Source organism: Coregonus clupeaformis, chromosome 31 (assembly GCF_020615455.1).
Source record: "Coregonus clupeaformis isolate EN_2021a chromosome 31, ASM2061545v1, whole genome shotgun sequence".
Lineage (NCBI taxonomy): Eukaryota > Metazoa > Chordata > Actinopteri > Salmoniformes > Salmonidae > Coregonus > Coregonus clupeaformis.
Window position 1 is genome coordinate 5,919,688 of NC_059222.1, and position 17,329 is coordinate 5,937,016.

At 43.9% G+C, this 17,329-nt stretch overlaps 2 protein-coding genes across 10 annotated transcripts in view; both read left to right on the forward strand.

Annotated features, from left to right (window-relative positions):
- The window catches only part of LOC121547056 (SUN domain-containing protein 1), a 28,130-nt gene extending 18,563 nt beyond the window's left edge, over positions 1 to 9,567 (forward strand). For 7 of the 9 annotated variants that reach the window (XM_041858145.2, XM_045209752.1, XM_041858144.2 and 4 more), the window contains 16 exons: positions 17 to 97; positions 568 to 693; positions 832 to 930; positions 1,665 to 1,758; positions 1,858 to 1,916; positions 2,071 to 2,231; positions 2,363 to 2,632; positions 2,802 to 2,903; positions 3,015 to 3,091; positions 3,190 to 3,334; positions 6,110 to 6,418; positions 7,200 to 7,284; positions 7,491 to 7,606; positions 7,780 to 7,947; positions 8,156 to 8,248; positions 8,425 to 9,567. In XM_041858145.2, the coding sequence (XP_041714079.1) occupies positions 17 to 97; positions 568 to 693; positions 832 to 930; positions 1,665 to 1,758; positions 1,858 to 1,916; positions 2,071 to 2,231; positions 2,363 to 2,632; positions 2,802 to 2,903; positions 3,015 to 3,091; positions 3,190 to 3,334; positions 6,110 to 6,418; positions 7,200 to 7,284; positions 7,491 to 7,606; positions 7,780 to 7,947; positions 8,156 to 8,248; positions 8,425 to 8,541 (2,102 nt within the window). In that variant the 3' untranslated portion in view covers positions 8,542 to 9,567. The remainder of the gene's footprint in view (positions 1 to 16; positions 98 to 567; positions 694 to 831; positions 931 to 1,664; positions 1,759 to 1,857; positions 1,917 to 2,070; positions 2,232 to 2,362; positions 2,633 to 2,801; positions 2,904 to 3,014; positions 3,092 to 3,189; positions 3,335 to 6,109; positions 6,419 to 7,199; positions 7,285 to 7,490; positions 7,607 to 7,779; positions 7,948 to 8,155; positions 8,249 to 8,424) is intronic. The other 2 variants (XM_041858149.2, XM_041858151.1) reach the window with 2 other exon arrangements.
- Positions 9,568 to 10,390: 823 nt separating this feature from the next.
- Positions 10,391 to 17,267, forward strand: LOC121547060 (Golgi to ER traffic protein 4 homolog). Its single transcript, XM_041858155.2, has 9 exons — positions 10,391 to 10,743; positions 13,587 to 13,665; positions 13,830 to 13,911; positions 14,013 to 14,162; positions 14,255 to 14,393; positions 14,527 to 14,667; positions 14,765 to 14,840; positions 14,960 to 15,032; positions 15,153 to 17,267. Exons 1-9 carry the CDS (start codon positions 10,601 to 10,603, stop codon positions 15,239 to 15,241), a joined length of 972 nt encoding a protein of 323 aa, XP_041714089.1. The 5' UTR covers positions 10,391 to 10,600; the 3' UTR covers positions 15,242 to 17,267.
- The last annotated feature ends 62 nt before the right edge of the window (positions 17,268 to 17,329 follow it).

A 17,329-nucleotide genomic window follows, 5' to 3' on the forward strand; every position in this document is an offset into this window, starting at 1 on the left:
TTCTTATTGGTTGCAGCTCACTCCAGCTACTGTGGAAGCATGAATGTAAACGAGTTGGGGACTGATGGGAAACGCATGAATCTTAACGTCTCTCTTTGTAAGTGTAACTGACTTTCAGGCAGTTATTTTTGTTTGTACGTGATGACATGTGCTTGTATGTATGTATGTATGTATGTATGTATGTATGTGTGTGTGTGTGTGTGTGTGTGTGTGTGTGTGTATCAATAATGGACTAACATTTGTTTAAGTGGATTGGTGTGATTTTCATGTGGTTAGTGAGTAGCCTACAATTGGTCCTGTAGCTGAGTGTTTCTCTCACCAGTTATACCTAATGTCACTGTGTGGGAAAACCAGAGATGTAAAGTGGGTTGTTCAAACAAACCCCTCTTCTTCTCAGCCTTTCGCTCACCTTTGTGGCTACACACACCTGCCATGTACTTTTGTTAGACTTCTCTTTGTAGGGGTAATGTCAGCCCTTATGATGTTTATGATTTTCGTTAGCCTCTCAAAAAAAATCATGTTTTCTTTTACGCCTTTGCTGCTCTTCCACACTGCTTACGCTAACAGGTGATGACTGCAAAGGGAAGCAGCACGTGAAGGCACACATTGTCTCATCATCATCATCATCATCATCATGGGCCTGCCGGTCACACCATGCGTTGGGGGCACTGTGGCTTGCCACTGCTTACACAGGTTACCTATTAAGCCATCAAACTCGGGCCTATCCTCATATACTTTAAATGAATGAATGCACATCTACCTTTTAGTCCTTATTTTACTGTACAATGTAAGTAGATTAAGTTGTGTTTTTGTTACTTGGTTGGTTCCCAGGCTCCAGTGTGTTGTGGGTGGGGCAGAAGGCAGGCTCAGCTGTGCGGTCCGTGACAAGGAGGATGATGTCTGTTCTCTGGTTGGCAGCCATGTCGCCAGGTCATCATTTTACCATGTTTAAATAGCTACACTCTCTTACCGTGTTTAACCAGCCTCTCAACCTCCAGATACACCTCTGCATGGCCTGCATGTTTCGTCCTAGTCTCCCCATGGCTAGCTTGTGTGTCTTCCTACCTGCCTTGAAACCCATTAGAATGGTGGCGTGGAGTATAATGTAACCTTCTCCATCTCTCTAACCTTTTTCTATTTAAACTGACTAACTGCTGTTTAACAGGTGCTGCAGGCGCTTACAAAATACTGGGACTCATTCTTACCTGTTCCATTTAATTTGCGTTTCATCATTCTAATTTGCTGCTCTGTGTTAGGCTAGGAAACTGCAAAGGCTGTCTGCAGAACTGCTTCCCCCTCTGCCTGCTGCTTCTGTCCCTCTGGACATATTTCGATTTAAAGTCTGTTCCAAGAATGGGAGCAATTTGTCAAGAGGAGTTTGATGGAGGACTGTGGTTTTACGAAAGATGGGCTCTCCTTAAAAAAAAAAAAGAGATGTTTTCTGCTGTACTGTGCATCTACGCTGACAGAGAAGAACACTGTTGCTTAGCCTGCTCTAGTGCCCCGGTCTGTAACCTGCACTGTATTTATCTCCTTTCCTCTTACCTCATCTGGTGAATGTACTTCATTCTCTAATCTTTAGTGCTGTGTGGAAGTGCCTCCTCTACCCCTCCCACCTCCTGAAGAACTTTCACTAATCCGCTCCCTGTCTTTCTATTACGCAGGGAAGGCAGCGACCGGGGCCTTCTGGTGGCTGGGGACTGGATGGTATCATCTGGTCACCATCATGTCTCTCCTCAACATCTTTGTCTTGACACGGTGAGTCTCTTGGGTCTGATGGCGTAACACTCAAGGCTTGTGGTAGTGGATGGGATACATGATGTGATCACATTAACAAGGATTTTTCTGTTTTCATAGGTGCCTTCCCAAGCTCCTCAAACTCCTACTGATTCTGCTCCCATTCCTCCTCCTTCTGGGTGAGTAGCACAGCTCTTGCTGTCCACCCCAAAGCCCTGATGCTGGTTATCCATATTCCATAGTACTGTGCAATCACTTACTCTGACATACTGTAACCCCATTCCACTGCAGACACATCCTCTGTCTCATTTATCCTCCTCTGTGTTCTCCCAGCTCTGTGGCACTGGGGTCCGTCCAGCCTGCTGTCTGTGTTGCCTGCCATTAACGTCACTGAGTGGAGGACGGCCTACTACCTCAGTCAGACCCCTCTGGAACAAACCAAAGACAGCCAGCCCATCATGGCTCCACCACCACTACCACCAGCTGTCTCACAGGTAGAAGTGGTATTGATGCTCGTATTCATTGACCATTATATGATTGTCAGCTTCCGTAAGACCATCTAATTCTATTGATAAGGCTAGTTGCACAGTATAGCTGACCTCTATCCTCCCATGTATGTGAGCAGCCAGGCAGTGTGCTGGTGTCTGTGGACTCTGAGCGCCTAGCCCGGTTGGAGCAGAGGCTGGCCCAGCTGTGGGATAAGGTGGAGGGAGGGGGCCAAAGGCAGGAAAACCAGCACCGGGAGGTGCTGGGTCTCTACCAGTCTCTACGAGAGCAGCTGGACACCCAGACGGACAAGGACAGCATGGGGCTGTGGGTGTCTAGCCTGCTGGAGGAGAGACTCACTCTGCTGAAGAGGGGGATGGAGAAGGATGCAGCACTGCAGAGAGAACTGGTGAGATCATCCGGGTTGGATTGTCAGGCATTCATTTCATCAAGCATATTCATTTAGCTTGTAATGAGAAGTAAACAAGTATGCAATTCGGTACGCTTACTTTGTTTGCTTTTTTATTTTTTAGCCTCTGTATGCTCATTAATCTCTACTTTCTTCCTGTGTTGTGCAGAGTCAGGAGATTCGAGAGCAGTATGTTGTGCAGCAGCAGGGCCAAGAGTCTCGTCTGGCTCAACTAGAGGTTCTACTGCAGACACTGGCTGCCAAGACCGATGTACAGACTCAGAGATCCTATACTCATTTCTATGCACAGACCTTACTGTAGAAGCTCTCTAAAAAAAATGGTGTTGTCATATATCCATGTTATGTTGATTTATGTCTTCAGGAGGTGCAGAGGAGGCAAGAAGAGACTTCCAGTGCTACACCTGCGTTTGCACCAGTTCCTGTACCAGTGCAAGTCAAGTGAGATCAGCACATAACCCTTTGGATTGTAATAATTCAATAAAATCACGAGTGGTGTTGAATATTCCTCCATGTGACAATGTTGTATGCTCTTTCAGTGTGGGTGTGGACAGCGAATCCCATGATGCCTTGCTGGCGGAGGTGCAACTGCTGGAGGAGGCGCTGGGGCGCATTAGGCAGGACTTGCAGGGGGTGATGGGATGCAAGGGCATGTGTGACCGCCTGGACACACTTCATGAAACGGTGAGTTGCTTGCTCTGTCTCTGGCTCTGTACTGTACATGCATTGCTCCAGTAATACCAGAGCTTGACATTAACTTTTATACCAATTTTTATATATATATATATATATATATATATATATATATATAATATTTTATTTATTTATTTTTTACTTGTCCAAAAGCTCAAGTCACTTGGTCTGTAATACCATAGGCCAAAAAGGTGACTGAAAATTGGGTTGTATGATACAAGGAACCACTTCACAAAATAACCTTCATTATTATCACTGGTATTGGCAATGGAAGGCTGCTGGTCTCTGATCCCATGTATTATACAGTATCTCCTGCCGTTGTGGCCTTGAGTAAGGCACTTAACCCCCCACAAAGTCAAATACTGCACTGATAGGCTACTGTATAAAACACATGGCCCGTCAACCTTCCATCTGGAGAGTAACTGGGTGTGCAGACCTTTGATCCAACCCTGCTCCAACACACCAGAGTCAGCTTATCAAGGGCCTGTTTTTTTTATTTTTATGTGGTGTGTTTTGAGCAGGGCTGGCGCAAATGCCTGCACACCCAGTAGCTCTCCTGGACGAGGGTTGGCCACTCTGCAACATTACAATTACAACCAAATACTTATAAAATAATTCCCTCATTCAATGACCCAGGGATCAAATGGCTAAGGTGGGGGAGGTAGCTAACTATACTGAACAAAAATATAAACGCAACATGCAACAATTTCAACAATTTTACTGAGTCACAGTTCATATAAGGAAATCAATTAATTTAAATAACTAATTAGTACCTAATCTATGGATTTCACATGACTGGGCAGGGGCGCAGCCATGGGTTTGCCTGGGAGTGCATAGACTCACCCACTTGGGAGCCAGGCCCACACACTGGGGAGCCAGGCCCAGCCAGAGTTTTTTTCCCCACAAAAGGGCTTTATTACAGACAGAAATACTCCTTAGTTTCATCAGCTGTCCAGGTGGCTGGTCTCAGATGATCCCGCAAATAGTCCGGTTGGCCATTTGATTAATTGTTCAACAGTCTTATAGCTTGGGGGAAGAAGCTGTTAAGGAGCCTTTTGGACCTAGACTTGGCGCTCCGGTACCGCTTGCCATGCGGTAGCAGAGAGAACAGTATGACTTGGGTGACTGAGTCTTTGACAATTTTTTTTTGGGCCTTCCTCTGACACCGCCTAGTGTATATAGGTCCTGGATGGCAGAAAGCTTGGCCCCAGTGATGTACTGGGTCGTACGCACTACCCTCTGTAGCGCCTTGCGGTCGATGCCGAGCAGTTGCCATACCAGGCGGTGATGCAACCAGTCAGTATGCTCTCGATAGTGCAGCTGTATAACTTTTTGAGGATCTGAGGACCCATGCCAACTCTTTTCAGTTTCCTGAGGGGGAAATGGCGTTGTCGTGCCCACTTCACGACATTCTTGGTGTGTTTGGACAATGATAGTTTGTTGGTGATGTGGACACCAAGGAACTTGAAACTATGGTTGTGAGGCCTGTTGAGCGTACTGCCATATTCTCTAAAACGACGTTGGAGGCGGCAAAACTGCACATTTTAGTGGCCTTTTATTGTCCCCAGCACAAGGTGCACCTGTGTAATGATCATGCTGTTTAATCATCTTCTTGTTATGCCACACCTGTCAGGTGGATGGATTATCTTGGCAAAGAAGAAATTCTCTCTAACAGGGATGTAAACAAATTTGTGCACACAATTTGAGAGAAATAAGCTTTTTGTGCGGATGGAAATATTCTGGGATCTTTTATTTCAGCTCATGAAACAGTGGACCAACACTTTATATTTTTGTTCAGTATAAGATGTTTATCTATTTGTAAAGTTAAAATATTCAGGGGAGATTTTGACAGCATAGGAGTTACTTGTCCAATTATGCTATTTTAAGAATATTTTGTAACTTTGTTAGAATTCCATGGCCAGTATTGAATAGAGGAGAATCCTAGTGAATTTTGAACGCTTGAGTGAGAATTTGATGACCGGATTATGGTTTCATCAACTGCGCACCCATGTCAACTTCGTGTCCGCCATTTGCAGTTATACACGAGTGCTGGTGGAAAGTTATTTTAGAACATCGGACATGACATTAATGCATGCTAAATAACCAGCCAAACTACACAATAGTTAGTCTGTATGACTTTTTATTTGACCTGCTGTGCAAATGTGTCTCTCTCTCCTCTGGCAACAGCCCACTGGCACACACGCAGGTGATACATACACACCATGACTTTAACAGGATTTTCATTGCTGACCAAAAATGTGCTGTAACTGCGCAAATAACTCTCACTAGCAATTATCAACAAATGGGCAAACACTGCTAGGCTCGCTTTGATCTCAAACGCGATCTCGCGGCTGAGTGATTGAAAGACCACTCATGCCTGTCAATGCAGGCCTACAATAATTATACGCCGATGCGCTCTGCAGAGATCAATTCTGATCGGAGTTGCCTAATTGTTTGATGTAGTGATTTTTCTATAGTGTTTTTTGAGAGTGTTTTAACTTTTTCCATTCGGACAACTTAAATCTATAATATGCTTGTCCAACAATGTTTGTTTTTGGGGTTTTTTCCTTGCCGCGGCCAAGCGTTTGTCGAGCCCTGTGTACCTTTCCAGATGGCCTCTCCCATTCCTTTGATTAGCTGGTCCTGTACAGACACTCAATATTATTTAATGCTGAGATGTTTTTGCTGGTGTTCTTTATATAAATCCTCTCTGTTGACCGGTGACCTCTGTCTGATGGTGTCTGTCTCCCTGTGTGGTCGTGGCAGGTGTCTGAGCAAGTGTCTGCCCAAGTCAGACGGGAACTGCGGGCCCTGTTCTACCGCAGCGAGCAGGTCGGAGATTCCGAACCTGGGGAAAAGGAGCTCCTTGAGTCGCTGCTGCAGTGGCTCTCTGAGCGCTATGTAAGCGGGGCTGATGTGCAGGCCTCTCTGGCCTCCCTGGAGCTCAGCATCCTTCAGAACGTGACCCTGCAGCTGGAGGAGAGCAGGGCCAGGCAGGAGACTCTCAGCACTGAGACTGTCACTCAGACTGTGATGCACACTGTTGGAGCCGCAGGGGCCGGGATGTCCGAGGAGGTAAGGGGTTTGGTTTGGGGAATTTTGTGGAGAAAGAACATTTGTCGTTTTTATTGGCCTAATTATTTTTTATTTAAAGATGCACTATGCATAAATCGCTCAGGCATTTCCTGGTTGCAAAAATTCTAATAGTTTGCCTAATTTCAGTTTGACTAAATAAACAAGTATAGTGTAGCGCGGTGTTCGCCAACCGGTGGACCACGGGCGGTTGTTTTCTGGCCCCCTAAGTATTCCCACGCATAATAGACACGTGATCATGTACATATGTAAGCAAGGTTTGAAATACTTATGTTTTAGTCAAATATTATATTTGTTTGGGCTTCTTGTGGTCAATTTGCAGTCTACAAATTATTTGTAATTATGTTCCAGCCCTCCAACCATCCGCTCAAGTTAAAATCGGCCTGCGGCTGAATCTAGTTGATGATCCCTGTTGTCTAAACCACTGTGAAATATATTTTCCATAACCAAAAATATTGTATTTTCAGCTGTTTTTAAAGCTGGTGTACAAAACCGAAAGTAAAAGACGCAAAAACTAAACTTAAGAACAGGAAGCATAGAAAAAGCGCACACGGAACCGATTACCGCTTTTTAGACTTTTCATTGACGGCTCTAACTCGTATTTCTGTGAATTTGGTTGGGTCACCCAAAAGGTTAAAATTCTGTGTTTTGGATTTCAAAATGATTTATTTAAATGCAATGTGATTAAGTCAAACTATTTCCTGTCAGTCTGCACTATTCCATTTCCTCACCCAACCACCATTTCCCTCTCTTCCTCCTCCAGCATGTACAGCTGATAGTGAAGAACGCTCTGAAACTCTACTCCCAGGATCGGACCGGCCTGGTGGACTATGCTCTGGAGTCTGGAGGTAAAGTTTCACAGTTGTTGTGGTGGGGCGTGGCGACTACGCTGATTTTGTTTATCTACGTGATTATTTGAATGATCTGTTTGGACTTTGTACAGTAGTTTCTGGTGTGACCGTCTTTAACAATGCCCTCGTTGTAAAATGGGTGTGGTTGCATTGTGTACAGTTTTGAAAGTGACATGAGATATCATGGCTGTGTGTGTCTGCAGGTGGCAGCATCCTGAGCACTCGCTGCTCTGAGACGTACGAAACAAAGACGGCACTGATGAGTCTGTTTGGTCTCCCACTCTGGTACTTCTCCCAGTCTCCTCGTGTGGCCATACAGGTACAACTCAAGTCACCACACCACATGAGACTAGTCTGAGTTTTCTGATCGCTTCGTGATTTATTACATTGATTAATTATATTGGGAGAGTTTCAGTTCCTGATAGTGCCTTGCCAACAAAAGTAACCATCCATACACTGGTTTAATCTTGCTCTCTCTTTCTTGCACTGCAGCCTGATATCCATCCAGGGAACTGCTGGGCGTTTCAGGGTTCCCATGGTTACCTGGTGATTCGTCTCTCCATGAGGATCGTGCCCTCTGCCTTCTCATTGGAGCACATCCCCAAAGCCCTGTCGCCAACAGGCACCATCAGCAGCGCCCCGCGCCAGTTTACCGTCTACGTAAGCCATGCAAACCTCCAATTACACTGCTTACCCAATTAACATTCACGTCGGCTATTACTGTCTAAGCAAGCCATTCAGAAGCCCACCTAGTAGACACTCAAGTCAGTCACATTTACTGTGAGTGTGCTCTGGTGAAGCACTACTGATTGACACACTTATTGCTGTGGGTCTCTGCTGTTTTCTAACTGTGTACTCTTGTTTCCAGGGTCTGGATGATGAGTACCAGGAGGAGGGTAAGCTACTGGGCAGCTACACCTATCAGGATGATGAGGATGCGCTACAGACTTACCCTGTCACCGTAAGTAAACTTCAACACTACAGCAAGGGGCTTGATTGGCCAGATGTAGATGTTTAGTATTCCACATGGCATTTATTTCTAGTACAATTTAGAGATGGTGGCTTGGCAAGTTGTATGTCTTGCTACTCTTACATGGCTTGAGTGTAAATGTAGTGTATTTTGCTATCTATCCACAGGAGGAGAATGATCAAGCCTATCAGATCATTGAGGTTCGGGTGCTGTCCAACTGGGGTCACCCAGAGTACACCTGCCTGTATCGCATCAGAGTGCACGGTCAGCCTAGTATCAACTGATGGCACAGAGCAGACCACCCTGTATACATTTTTATGTTCTGCAGATGACTGGAGCCAATTATGCACACACATACATGTGCTTGAAACTTTATTTGTGCACTAACTCATCCCACCAGGACAGAGGCTCTACCAGAGTGACCACAGGTCTGAATCTGAAGCACGGCCACTGGTGCATGTGACTTTCGAAGGACTATCACCCAACCACTAATAATTTATTACATTTGTAAAACGGTTTTCATTTTACAGAATAATCTCAAAGTAACCATTGGGCTCCTAAATCGGGGAGAAAAAATATGGATGAGAATCTGTGCTTTACTACATTTTATTGGTTAAGGAATGTTTCAAGTACATTTTCTCAGTCTATTTATACATGAGCTATATGTGTTATGAGACCAAACTGGATTCATGTGTGTTGAGCACTTGGTGAAACCAGGGCCCATATCCACAAAGCATATCAGAGTAGGAGTGCTGATCTAAGATCAGTTTAGCCTTTTAGATCATAGTGAATAAGATCATATGGACAGATCCTAGATCAGCACTCGTACTCTAAAATGCTTTGTGGATACGTTCGCAGGTTTTACCATGTTCTCTTACGAACAATGGAAGAATGTAAACTTGTACATTTTGTCTATAGTTTGTCATTTTTAAGTCTACTAATATCAGTGTTGCTTTGAAATATGTATATGCTGCAATTATAAAATGTTACTGATTTTGTTTTTGTTTTTTAAAGGGAATTTAACGCTCAAGTAAGTTAAGGATATCTTGCACTGGTCCTTTCAGCCACAGAAGTCAGGCTTTGGCCATGACCCTTTATTGAGTATCTACAAGTGCCCAGTTGTAAATCTCATTGTTTGTCCCGAGTTACTGAAACACCAATCTGTGTAATATATTTTTGTAAAGGATTTTCAGACTATTTATAAATGGTCTTGGGACTATACAGGTTTATTTTGTTTTATAATTTTATTTTTGTCTTTTGTACATAATTGTCATGTGTAAGAAATGTTCAAATAAAAACCTTAATTTTGAGTTATGTAACAGTCATAACTAAAGGAAATCGGGCAGAATAGTTTCAACAAATGTGGGAATGTTTTGTCATAATTGCCCCACCGGCTGAGCTTGGTTGCAGTCTGATTCTCCACCCTTCTTCCTGACCTGTGCACCCATTCACACAGATTTTGACATATGTCCAATAACTGGGGGAAACTGCACTACAGACAGTATATGTATGGCACACTCGTCCTAGACCGAACAGAGGAATCTGGGTCCGTGAGAGCTGGGTGGTGAATTCTCAGGTGCAGCAGTCCCTAGTGGTAGCTATTCATCTGGGGTGGTAGTATCTCTCGACCAGTAGGGCCCGCTGTACTCACAACAATGAGGGAGGGGCAGCAGTAGCTAGAGTTTCATACTCTGTCTTTGGAGAAGCTAGTGCTGTATTTTCCCCTCACAGGAGCTGCTCAGAGCTGGACTGGACATATACTGAATCTCCACTCACAGATGACAACTATACAGCATAGTGGGAATTCTAGCCTTACCACACATTAAGCGTTTTGTGATAAAGTACTATACCGTTAGCTAGCTAACGTTACATACAGTAATGTAATCTTCATTCCAGACCAGGATGAAGTTTGACTGACATGGTTGCCCCACTGTCACTGGGATCATATGCTGTATATGATCATGCAGTACATGATTATGAGATTCCTTCAAATGATCAGTTCATTGAGCTAGTTAGGTAGCTAGCTAGATATTACATTAATGAATAACGTTAGCTTGGCTATCTGCTCAAAGAGAAAGCCAGGTCATATCCACATAACGCCTTGGACCAGAGCTAATGCACATAGCTAGGTAAAGGTAACTAATACAACCATGATGAAGATGTGTTTCAGTGTATAAGAAATAGTGAAATGAAAATAGCAGTGAAATATTTAGCGTGGGATCTAGAAACTTGAGCGCAAATACCTAACTACGGCAAGTGAAATAGGACATAGCTATTTTTTTGTGCATCCGTTTCTGCACTGTCAACGCTTGGCTTGGTTGTTGGGCGGAGCTGCTGGGAACAATGATGTCGGAGCAGGAGGCTCTGAAGTGCTCCAGCGCAAGAAACCGTGGAGGAACGCAGCGGGTTGAAGGGAAACTGCGAGCCAGTGTGGAAAAGGGAGATTACTATGAGGCTCACCAGATGTACAGAACCTTATTTTTTAGGTAAGAAATTTGAATTTTCGTTAGCCTGGCTAAGTTATCAGTTGGCTTCTGGGCCTTCATTTTCCTGATCTTTCTGCTTGTTAACCTTGCTGCCTCCATTATATTGTATCATTGGTCGATTCATGGTACTGCCCCACCCACTCGGGTCTGTCCTTATTTTTGAATGGACAGTTTTATACGTCAATCTCTCAGTCACAGAATGGGAATTATCCGCCTAGCTAGCTAGCCTAGTTAGCTAAATGTCAATGTCGCAATAATATGCTAGCGCTAACCCATTTACAAACGCTAGCTAGTTACCTACCCACAATGCCCATGTTCGTTGAGTGAAGATATAGTTCACTAACCTGGCACACTTACAAACAGTACAGACTGTCACTCCAAGCCCAGCAAAAACCATGTCAAGTACAAGTACTAGTTAGCTAACGCTAACTAACTTGCCATCTAGCTTGTTTTGTAGTTAGCTAGTTTCTTTTAGCTACATTTACAAACCAACTAACGTTAGCTAGTCAACTTTGCTAAGCATGCACAATCAATTAAGCTATTGTAGGTATTGCCCATGATTCATGACTACCCATCACCATCACTATGGTCTCATTCATTAACTTGCTGTTGGTTGTACTTCAATGTTTGACAGTCATGACAGGTAGCCTAACTTCACATGAGAACTGTGTGGGCACAGCCTTTACGTTAACTAATGGTGTTTTCACATATAGTCCTCTTTAAAATAACTGATCTCAGTCCTCTTTAAAGTGAACTCTGGGGTAAAAAAAAAAAAAAAGAACTCCGTTCTCTTTGCATTTACATTGCTATGTTTAGAAAGGAACCAATATATTTTTCCAACATTCACTCAATGCACTCTGGGTAAAAGTAAGGGACAAGCCATTTCATCAGAATGTGCTATCGGACAGCTAGATAAACAGACATTTTGGAAGCTAATATATTGCATTTTGTTAAAAGGTGACACATAATAATGTAATCAGATGATAATATTCACATGTCATTATTATTGGTAACAGATTAAATACCAGTAGAATAACTGCAGGCCTAATTGAAAATTGTACACCCAATGTAGGCTACTGACCGTTTAAGATCTAGAATGGATTGTGTAACTATGTTGTGATTCTCACCAAATACACTACATGACCAAATGTATGTGGACACCTACTCGTCAAACATCTCATTCCAAAATCATGGGCATTAATATGGAGTTGGTCCCCCCTTTGCTGCTATAACAGCCTCCACTCTTCTGGGAAGGCTTTCCACTAGATGTTGGAACATTGCTGCGGGGACTTGCTTCCATTTAGCCACAAGAGCATTAGTGAGGTCGGGCACTGATGTTGGGCGATTAGGCCTGGCTCGCAGTCGGCATTCCAGTTCATCCAAAAGGTGTTTGATGGGGTTGGGGTTGAGGTAAGGGCTCATCTAGAATGTCATTGTATGCTGTAGCGTTAAGATTTCCCTTCACTGGAACTAAGGGGCCTAGCCCGAACCATGAAAAAAAGCTGGTAGCGTTCTCTTGGCATCCGCCAAACTCAGATTCGTCCGTCGGACTGCCAGATGGTGAAGCGTGATTCATCACTCCAGAGAACGCGTTTCCACTGCTCCAGAGTCCAATGGCGGCGAGCTTTACACCACTCCAGCCGACACTTGGCGTTGCGCATGGTGATCTTAGGCTTGTGTGTGGCTGCTCAGCCATGGAATTCCATTTCATGAAGCTCCTGACAAACAGTTATTGTGCTGACGTTGTTTCCAGAGGCAGTTTGGAACTAGATAGTGAGAGTTGCAACTGAGGACAGACGATTTTTACGCGCTTCAGCACTCGGCGGTCCCGTTCTGTGAGCTTGTGTGGCCTACCACTTCGCGGCTGAGCCATTGTTGCTCCTAGACGTTTCCACTTCACAATAACATCACTTACAGTTGACCGGGGCAGCTCTAGCAGGGCAGAAATCTGACAAACTGACTTGTTGGAAAGGTGGCATCCTATGATGGTGCCACATTGAAAGTCATTGAGCTCTTCAGTAAGGCCATTCTACTGCTAATGTTTGTCTATGGAGATTGCATGGCTGTGCCCGATTTTATACACCTGTCAGCAATGGGTGTGGCTGAAATACCCGAATCCACTCATTTGAAGGGGTGTCCACATACTTTTGTATATATAGTGAATGTTGTTGTCTTCTCACACTCAAATAAACAGCTTATGAAGCTCTCTTAGCCTATAGATAAACAAATTGTAAATAAATAATCTGAACATCGTGTCAGTACAAAACTCCACACATTTTGGAATTTCTGTGCATCCTGGACAATCGCTAATCAATATCCAAAAACAGCACACATTTTTTCTGCGAACCTGCACATTATCTTCTCTCTCCAATGTGGCGGGGTTATGGCAGGGGAAACGGTGTTGCAGTAGTCTAGTGTGTGGTGCGAAAATAATGACAAGCAAACCTGGGGAGCTTTAAAAAAGGGAACCAGACCACGCAATTCAAGCGAACCGAACTGAGACCAGCTCTCAAGATGGTCTCAGTTCAGTTCGGTTCGGGGGCTCTTTTGAGGGGTCTGAGTTCCTTTGGAGTGTTCACACTCAACTTAACTTCCCTTCATTTTTTGTGGAGATCACAAAATGTAGCTGTAAGGGACCAAGTGTGAAAACACCCTAAGTGAAAGTTCACTGTTATTAAACTATTGTGTATTGAGAAATGTTGTCCCAGTGACTGAGTCCTACTTTTCAGCCCTCAGTATTTCCTAGGGGGACCACCACACTACCATTCCTATTGCCACTTTCTTAACCTGGTTTGAATGCTGTTTGTCAGTGACATGACATTTGCCATCTCTGTTTGACACAGGTATACGTCACAGGCAAAGCATGCAGATGCCAGGGAGTTGATGTACAATGGTGCCCAGCTCTTCTTCAGTTACAACCAGGTATAAGAAGGCCTGCCACTGGGGCATTCATTATGTTAATGTCGTTTTTTTTGCATCTCTTTTTGAGTAGAGTCTAAGCGCTATAGCTAGCAATTTTTTTTATTCACAACTAAACAGTTGTAGAAGAGTTCTGTGGCAAATTGCTGTTTTTTTGTAATCCGCAGCTAAACAGTGCTGCAGACCTGTCAATGTTGGTACTAGAGTCTTTGGAGAAATCAGAGGCAAAGGTAGAGGACGAAGAGTTAGGTGAGCTAACATACATAATTCATCGTAATTAAACAATATAAACACAGTTAGTGTCAGTGTACCGTCGTCTCTGTGTTAACCTCATCTGTGTTGCATTGCAGAGCACCTGGCTAAGCTGTTCAGTTTGATGGACCCTAACTCCCCAGAGAGAGTAGCATTTGTGTCCCGCGCACTCAAGTGGTCCACAGGCGGCTCGGGGAAGCTGGGCGCTCCCAAACTGCATCAGCTCCTGGCAGTCACCTTGTGGAAAGGTATTCAATGGAAAACTCTGAACATTAAACTGCAAAGATATAATTTTTCCCTGAACAAAGAGTTTGAATATGATTGAATTCTATCTGTTTAGAGCAAAACTACAGTGAGTCTCGCTACCACTTCTTGCACTCCTCTGATGGAGAGGGCTGTGCCCAGATGCTGGTGGAGTACTCGGCGCAGCGGGGCTTTCGCAGTGAGGTGGACCTGTTTGTGGCGCAGGCCGTCCTACAGTAAGTCTCTGTCTCGCTGCACCCAGATCTGTTTTCAGTCTGTCACCAATAGCTGTGTGTTATGTTGTTTAATTGCTTGTTCAGCTCTGTCCCTCGTCTCTCTCTCTCTCTCTCTCTTTCCCTGCCTGCTCAGGTTCCTCTGTCTAAAGAACAAAAACAGTGCGTCTGTGGTGTTCAGCACATATACTCAGAAACACCCCTCAATAGAGAAGGGCCCTCCCTTTGTCCAGCCCTTGCTCAACTTCATCTGGTTTCTCTTGCTGGCGGTGGATGGGTAAGGCCTTGTTTATTCAACCACCCTTTGAATAAAACCCACATTGTTTTGCCAGGCTCTCATAAATGTGCCTCTCCTCGTGTGTTCTCCTCCACAGAGGGAAATTAACAGTGTTCACAGTGCTATGTGAACAGTATCAGCCTTCCCTGAAGAGGGACCCTATGTATAATGAGGTGAGCTTGACCCGTTAATGAGTGTCCCTCCGTGGTCACGTAGCATTATAACTCAGCGTGGTGTCTAATAATCATTCTCCTTCTCCTCCTCCTGTTACATTGACTGCCTGCTGCGTCAGTATCTCGACAGAATAGGTCAGCTTTTCTTTGGGGTGCCACCCAAACAGTCCTCATCATATGGTGGATTGCTCGGTAAGTGCTTGTGACTCACTACACACTATTTTTACAAACCCATTCTGATCACCATTGAAAGCTACATTGGGGAAACGGTAGGTTTTTGTGTTTCATTGAAGTGTGTTCTGTGTCTGTCAGGAAACCTGTTGAACAGCCTGATGGGCTCAGGTGAGGATGAGGAGGGAGAAGAAGCACATGAGGACGGCAGCCCCATCGAGCTGGACTGAGAGCTCTGGGGCGAGCAAGGATGACCCCCCCCCCCGGGGTAGCAGAGGTGTGCTGGTCCCCAGTTCCCCCAGACATCCAACCAGAACAAAAAGCAGGCCAAACCATCCCACTCAGCACAACCTGGACTGCGCAAAAATGCAAATGCTTTCCGTTTGAGTTTTATTTTGGTTTTATTTTCATCGTTTTTGTTTCTTAGTTTTGGACAATTTTCTGTGTAGTTTTGGTTTTTAAAAAGGAAAAGGTAAGCAGCTGCGATCCTTCCTTCCTTCCTTCCTTCCTTCCTGGACTTCTTATTTTCTCTCATCCCCAGGGACAGAACAGATTCAACAGTGGCTGCATATTCATTTGTCATAATTAACTCATAAAATAACAGGGAGTAGTACTTTTTCTCCCCATGCACCATGCATCCACCACAGGTGGAGGTAGTAATTTGTATTAAAGAGTTACTATAACCAACTTGTAATCCATGTAAATGTTCAATAATAATCAAGAGTGATAGGGGTGTGGTGAGCTGCATGGTGTAGAGTCAGTGGAGAGAGATATACAGGTAACTGCCAAAATAATGGAAAGACTTGAGTAAATGAGGGATAGAAGTGTATTGAAAGCAAGTGCACTAACATCACATCATGCTTGGGGTAATATATAAAAATGCTGGTCAGGCCATTATTTTGGCTACCATGGCTATTTCCCCATAGGATGACAATGCCCCCATCCACAGGGCACGAGTGATCACTGAATGGTTTGATGAGCATTAAAAAGGTTTAAACCATATGCCATGGCTGTATCAGTCACTAGATCTCATCCCAATTGAACACTTATGGGAGATTCTGGAGCGGCTCCTGAGACAGCGTTTTCAACCACCATCAACAAAACACCAAATTATGGAATTTCTCGTTCCAGACAATAGAATCTATGCCAAGGTGCATTGAAGCTGTTCTGGCTTGTGGTAGCCCAACGTCCTAATAAGACGCTATGTTGGTGTTTCCTTTATTTTGGCAGTTACCTGTACCTGTCGGGCATCGTATACCTGGCTGCAAACTAAAGCCGGATTTGACCACTATTCATAATCTGTTAACGTATGGGAGATTACATGTGTGTTTAAATTGACAGGAGTGGATGGGTATGCTCAGATCATATATACCTGGCTGTGTGTGTGTGTTGAATGTATTTGGCATGTTCATGTGAATGTGAGTCAGTTCCGTTGAAGTCTTCTATATCGGGCGTCTTCCCCCCCAGATACATTTTCAGTTTGAGTTGGGTGACTGCTCCATTTTGTCGGTCCAGATGTTTGACTGAGATCAGACGGACGAAGGGAAGATTAAACAACTTGAAAGAAACAATCCCAGCCTACCATAGTATTATATTGTCTATATCCAGAAGCTTACATTATTTATCTTACCGGGTTGGGCTTAAATGCATACTCCAGTATCCAAAATGAATATTCCTTTACATACATGGAGTGGTTGTTTAAGTCAGTAATTTGACATTTTCTTCTGCTACTGTACATGTTTTGGGAATTTCTTGAATTCATGTTTTACAGGTTCTTATCTGTTTTGGAATTATAACTGCTGTAGAAATTCTCAAGGGTGAAACTTCCAAGCTTCTCTACAGCCACCTCGAGATGTTTTGTTATTATAAAGTGAAATCCTTGATAATAGTCAAGATGTCCATTAGGGTGTTACTACTATAACATCTCTCTGCTTAAGAAAACAAGTTAATGCCACTGGTTACATAAGTATGCACCAACTCCACAAAATAAGTAGCCTGGATAGCAAAAAGGTCTGAATCTAATATTCCTCCTGCTGTGTGAGTCGTATGTACGGTAATGCACAGAATGTTGAGGGAATGATACCAGAGTTGTGTGGAGTATGTGTGACCAAAGGCTTTTAGACAGACCACGGCTCTGGCGGGCTAGCCAGCATGTTGAACATAACATTTTGTTTTTGATAGTTTCATTTGAATGCAAATGGGGGTTGTTTGCCTTTTAAATGTTTCACTAATTGAGTAAATAAACAACTGATGATAGCTTCTCTGTCCACACTGTCTGTTTAAAGAGTGCTAGGCTTGAAAGAGTTGTTTGCTTTTAG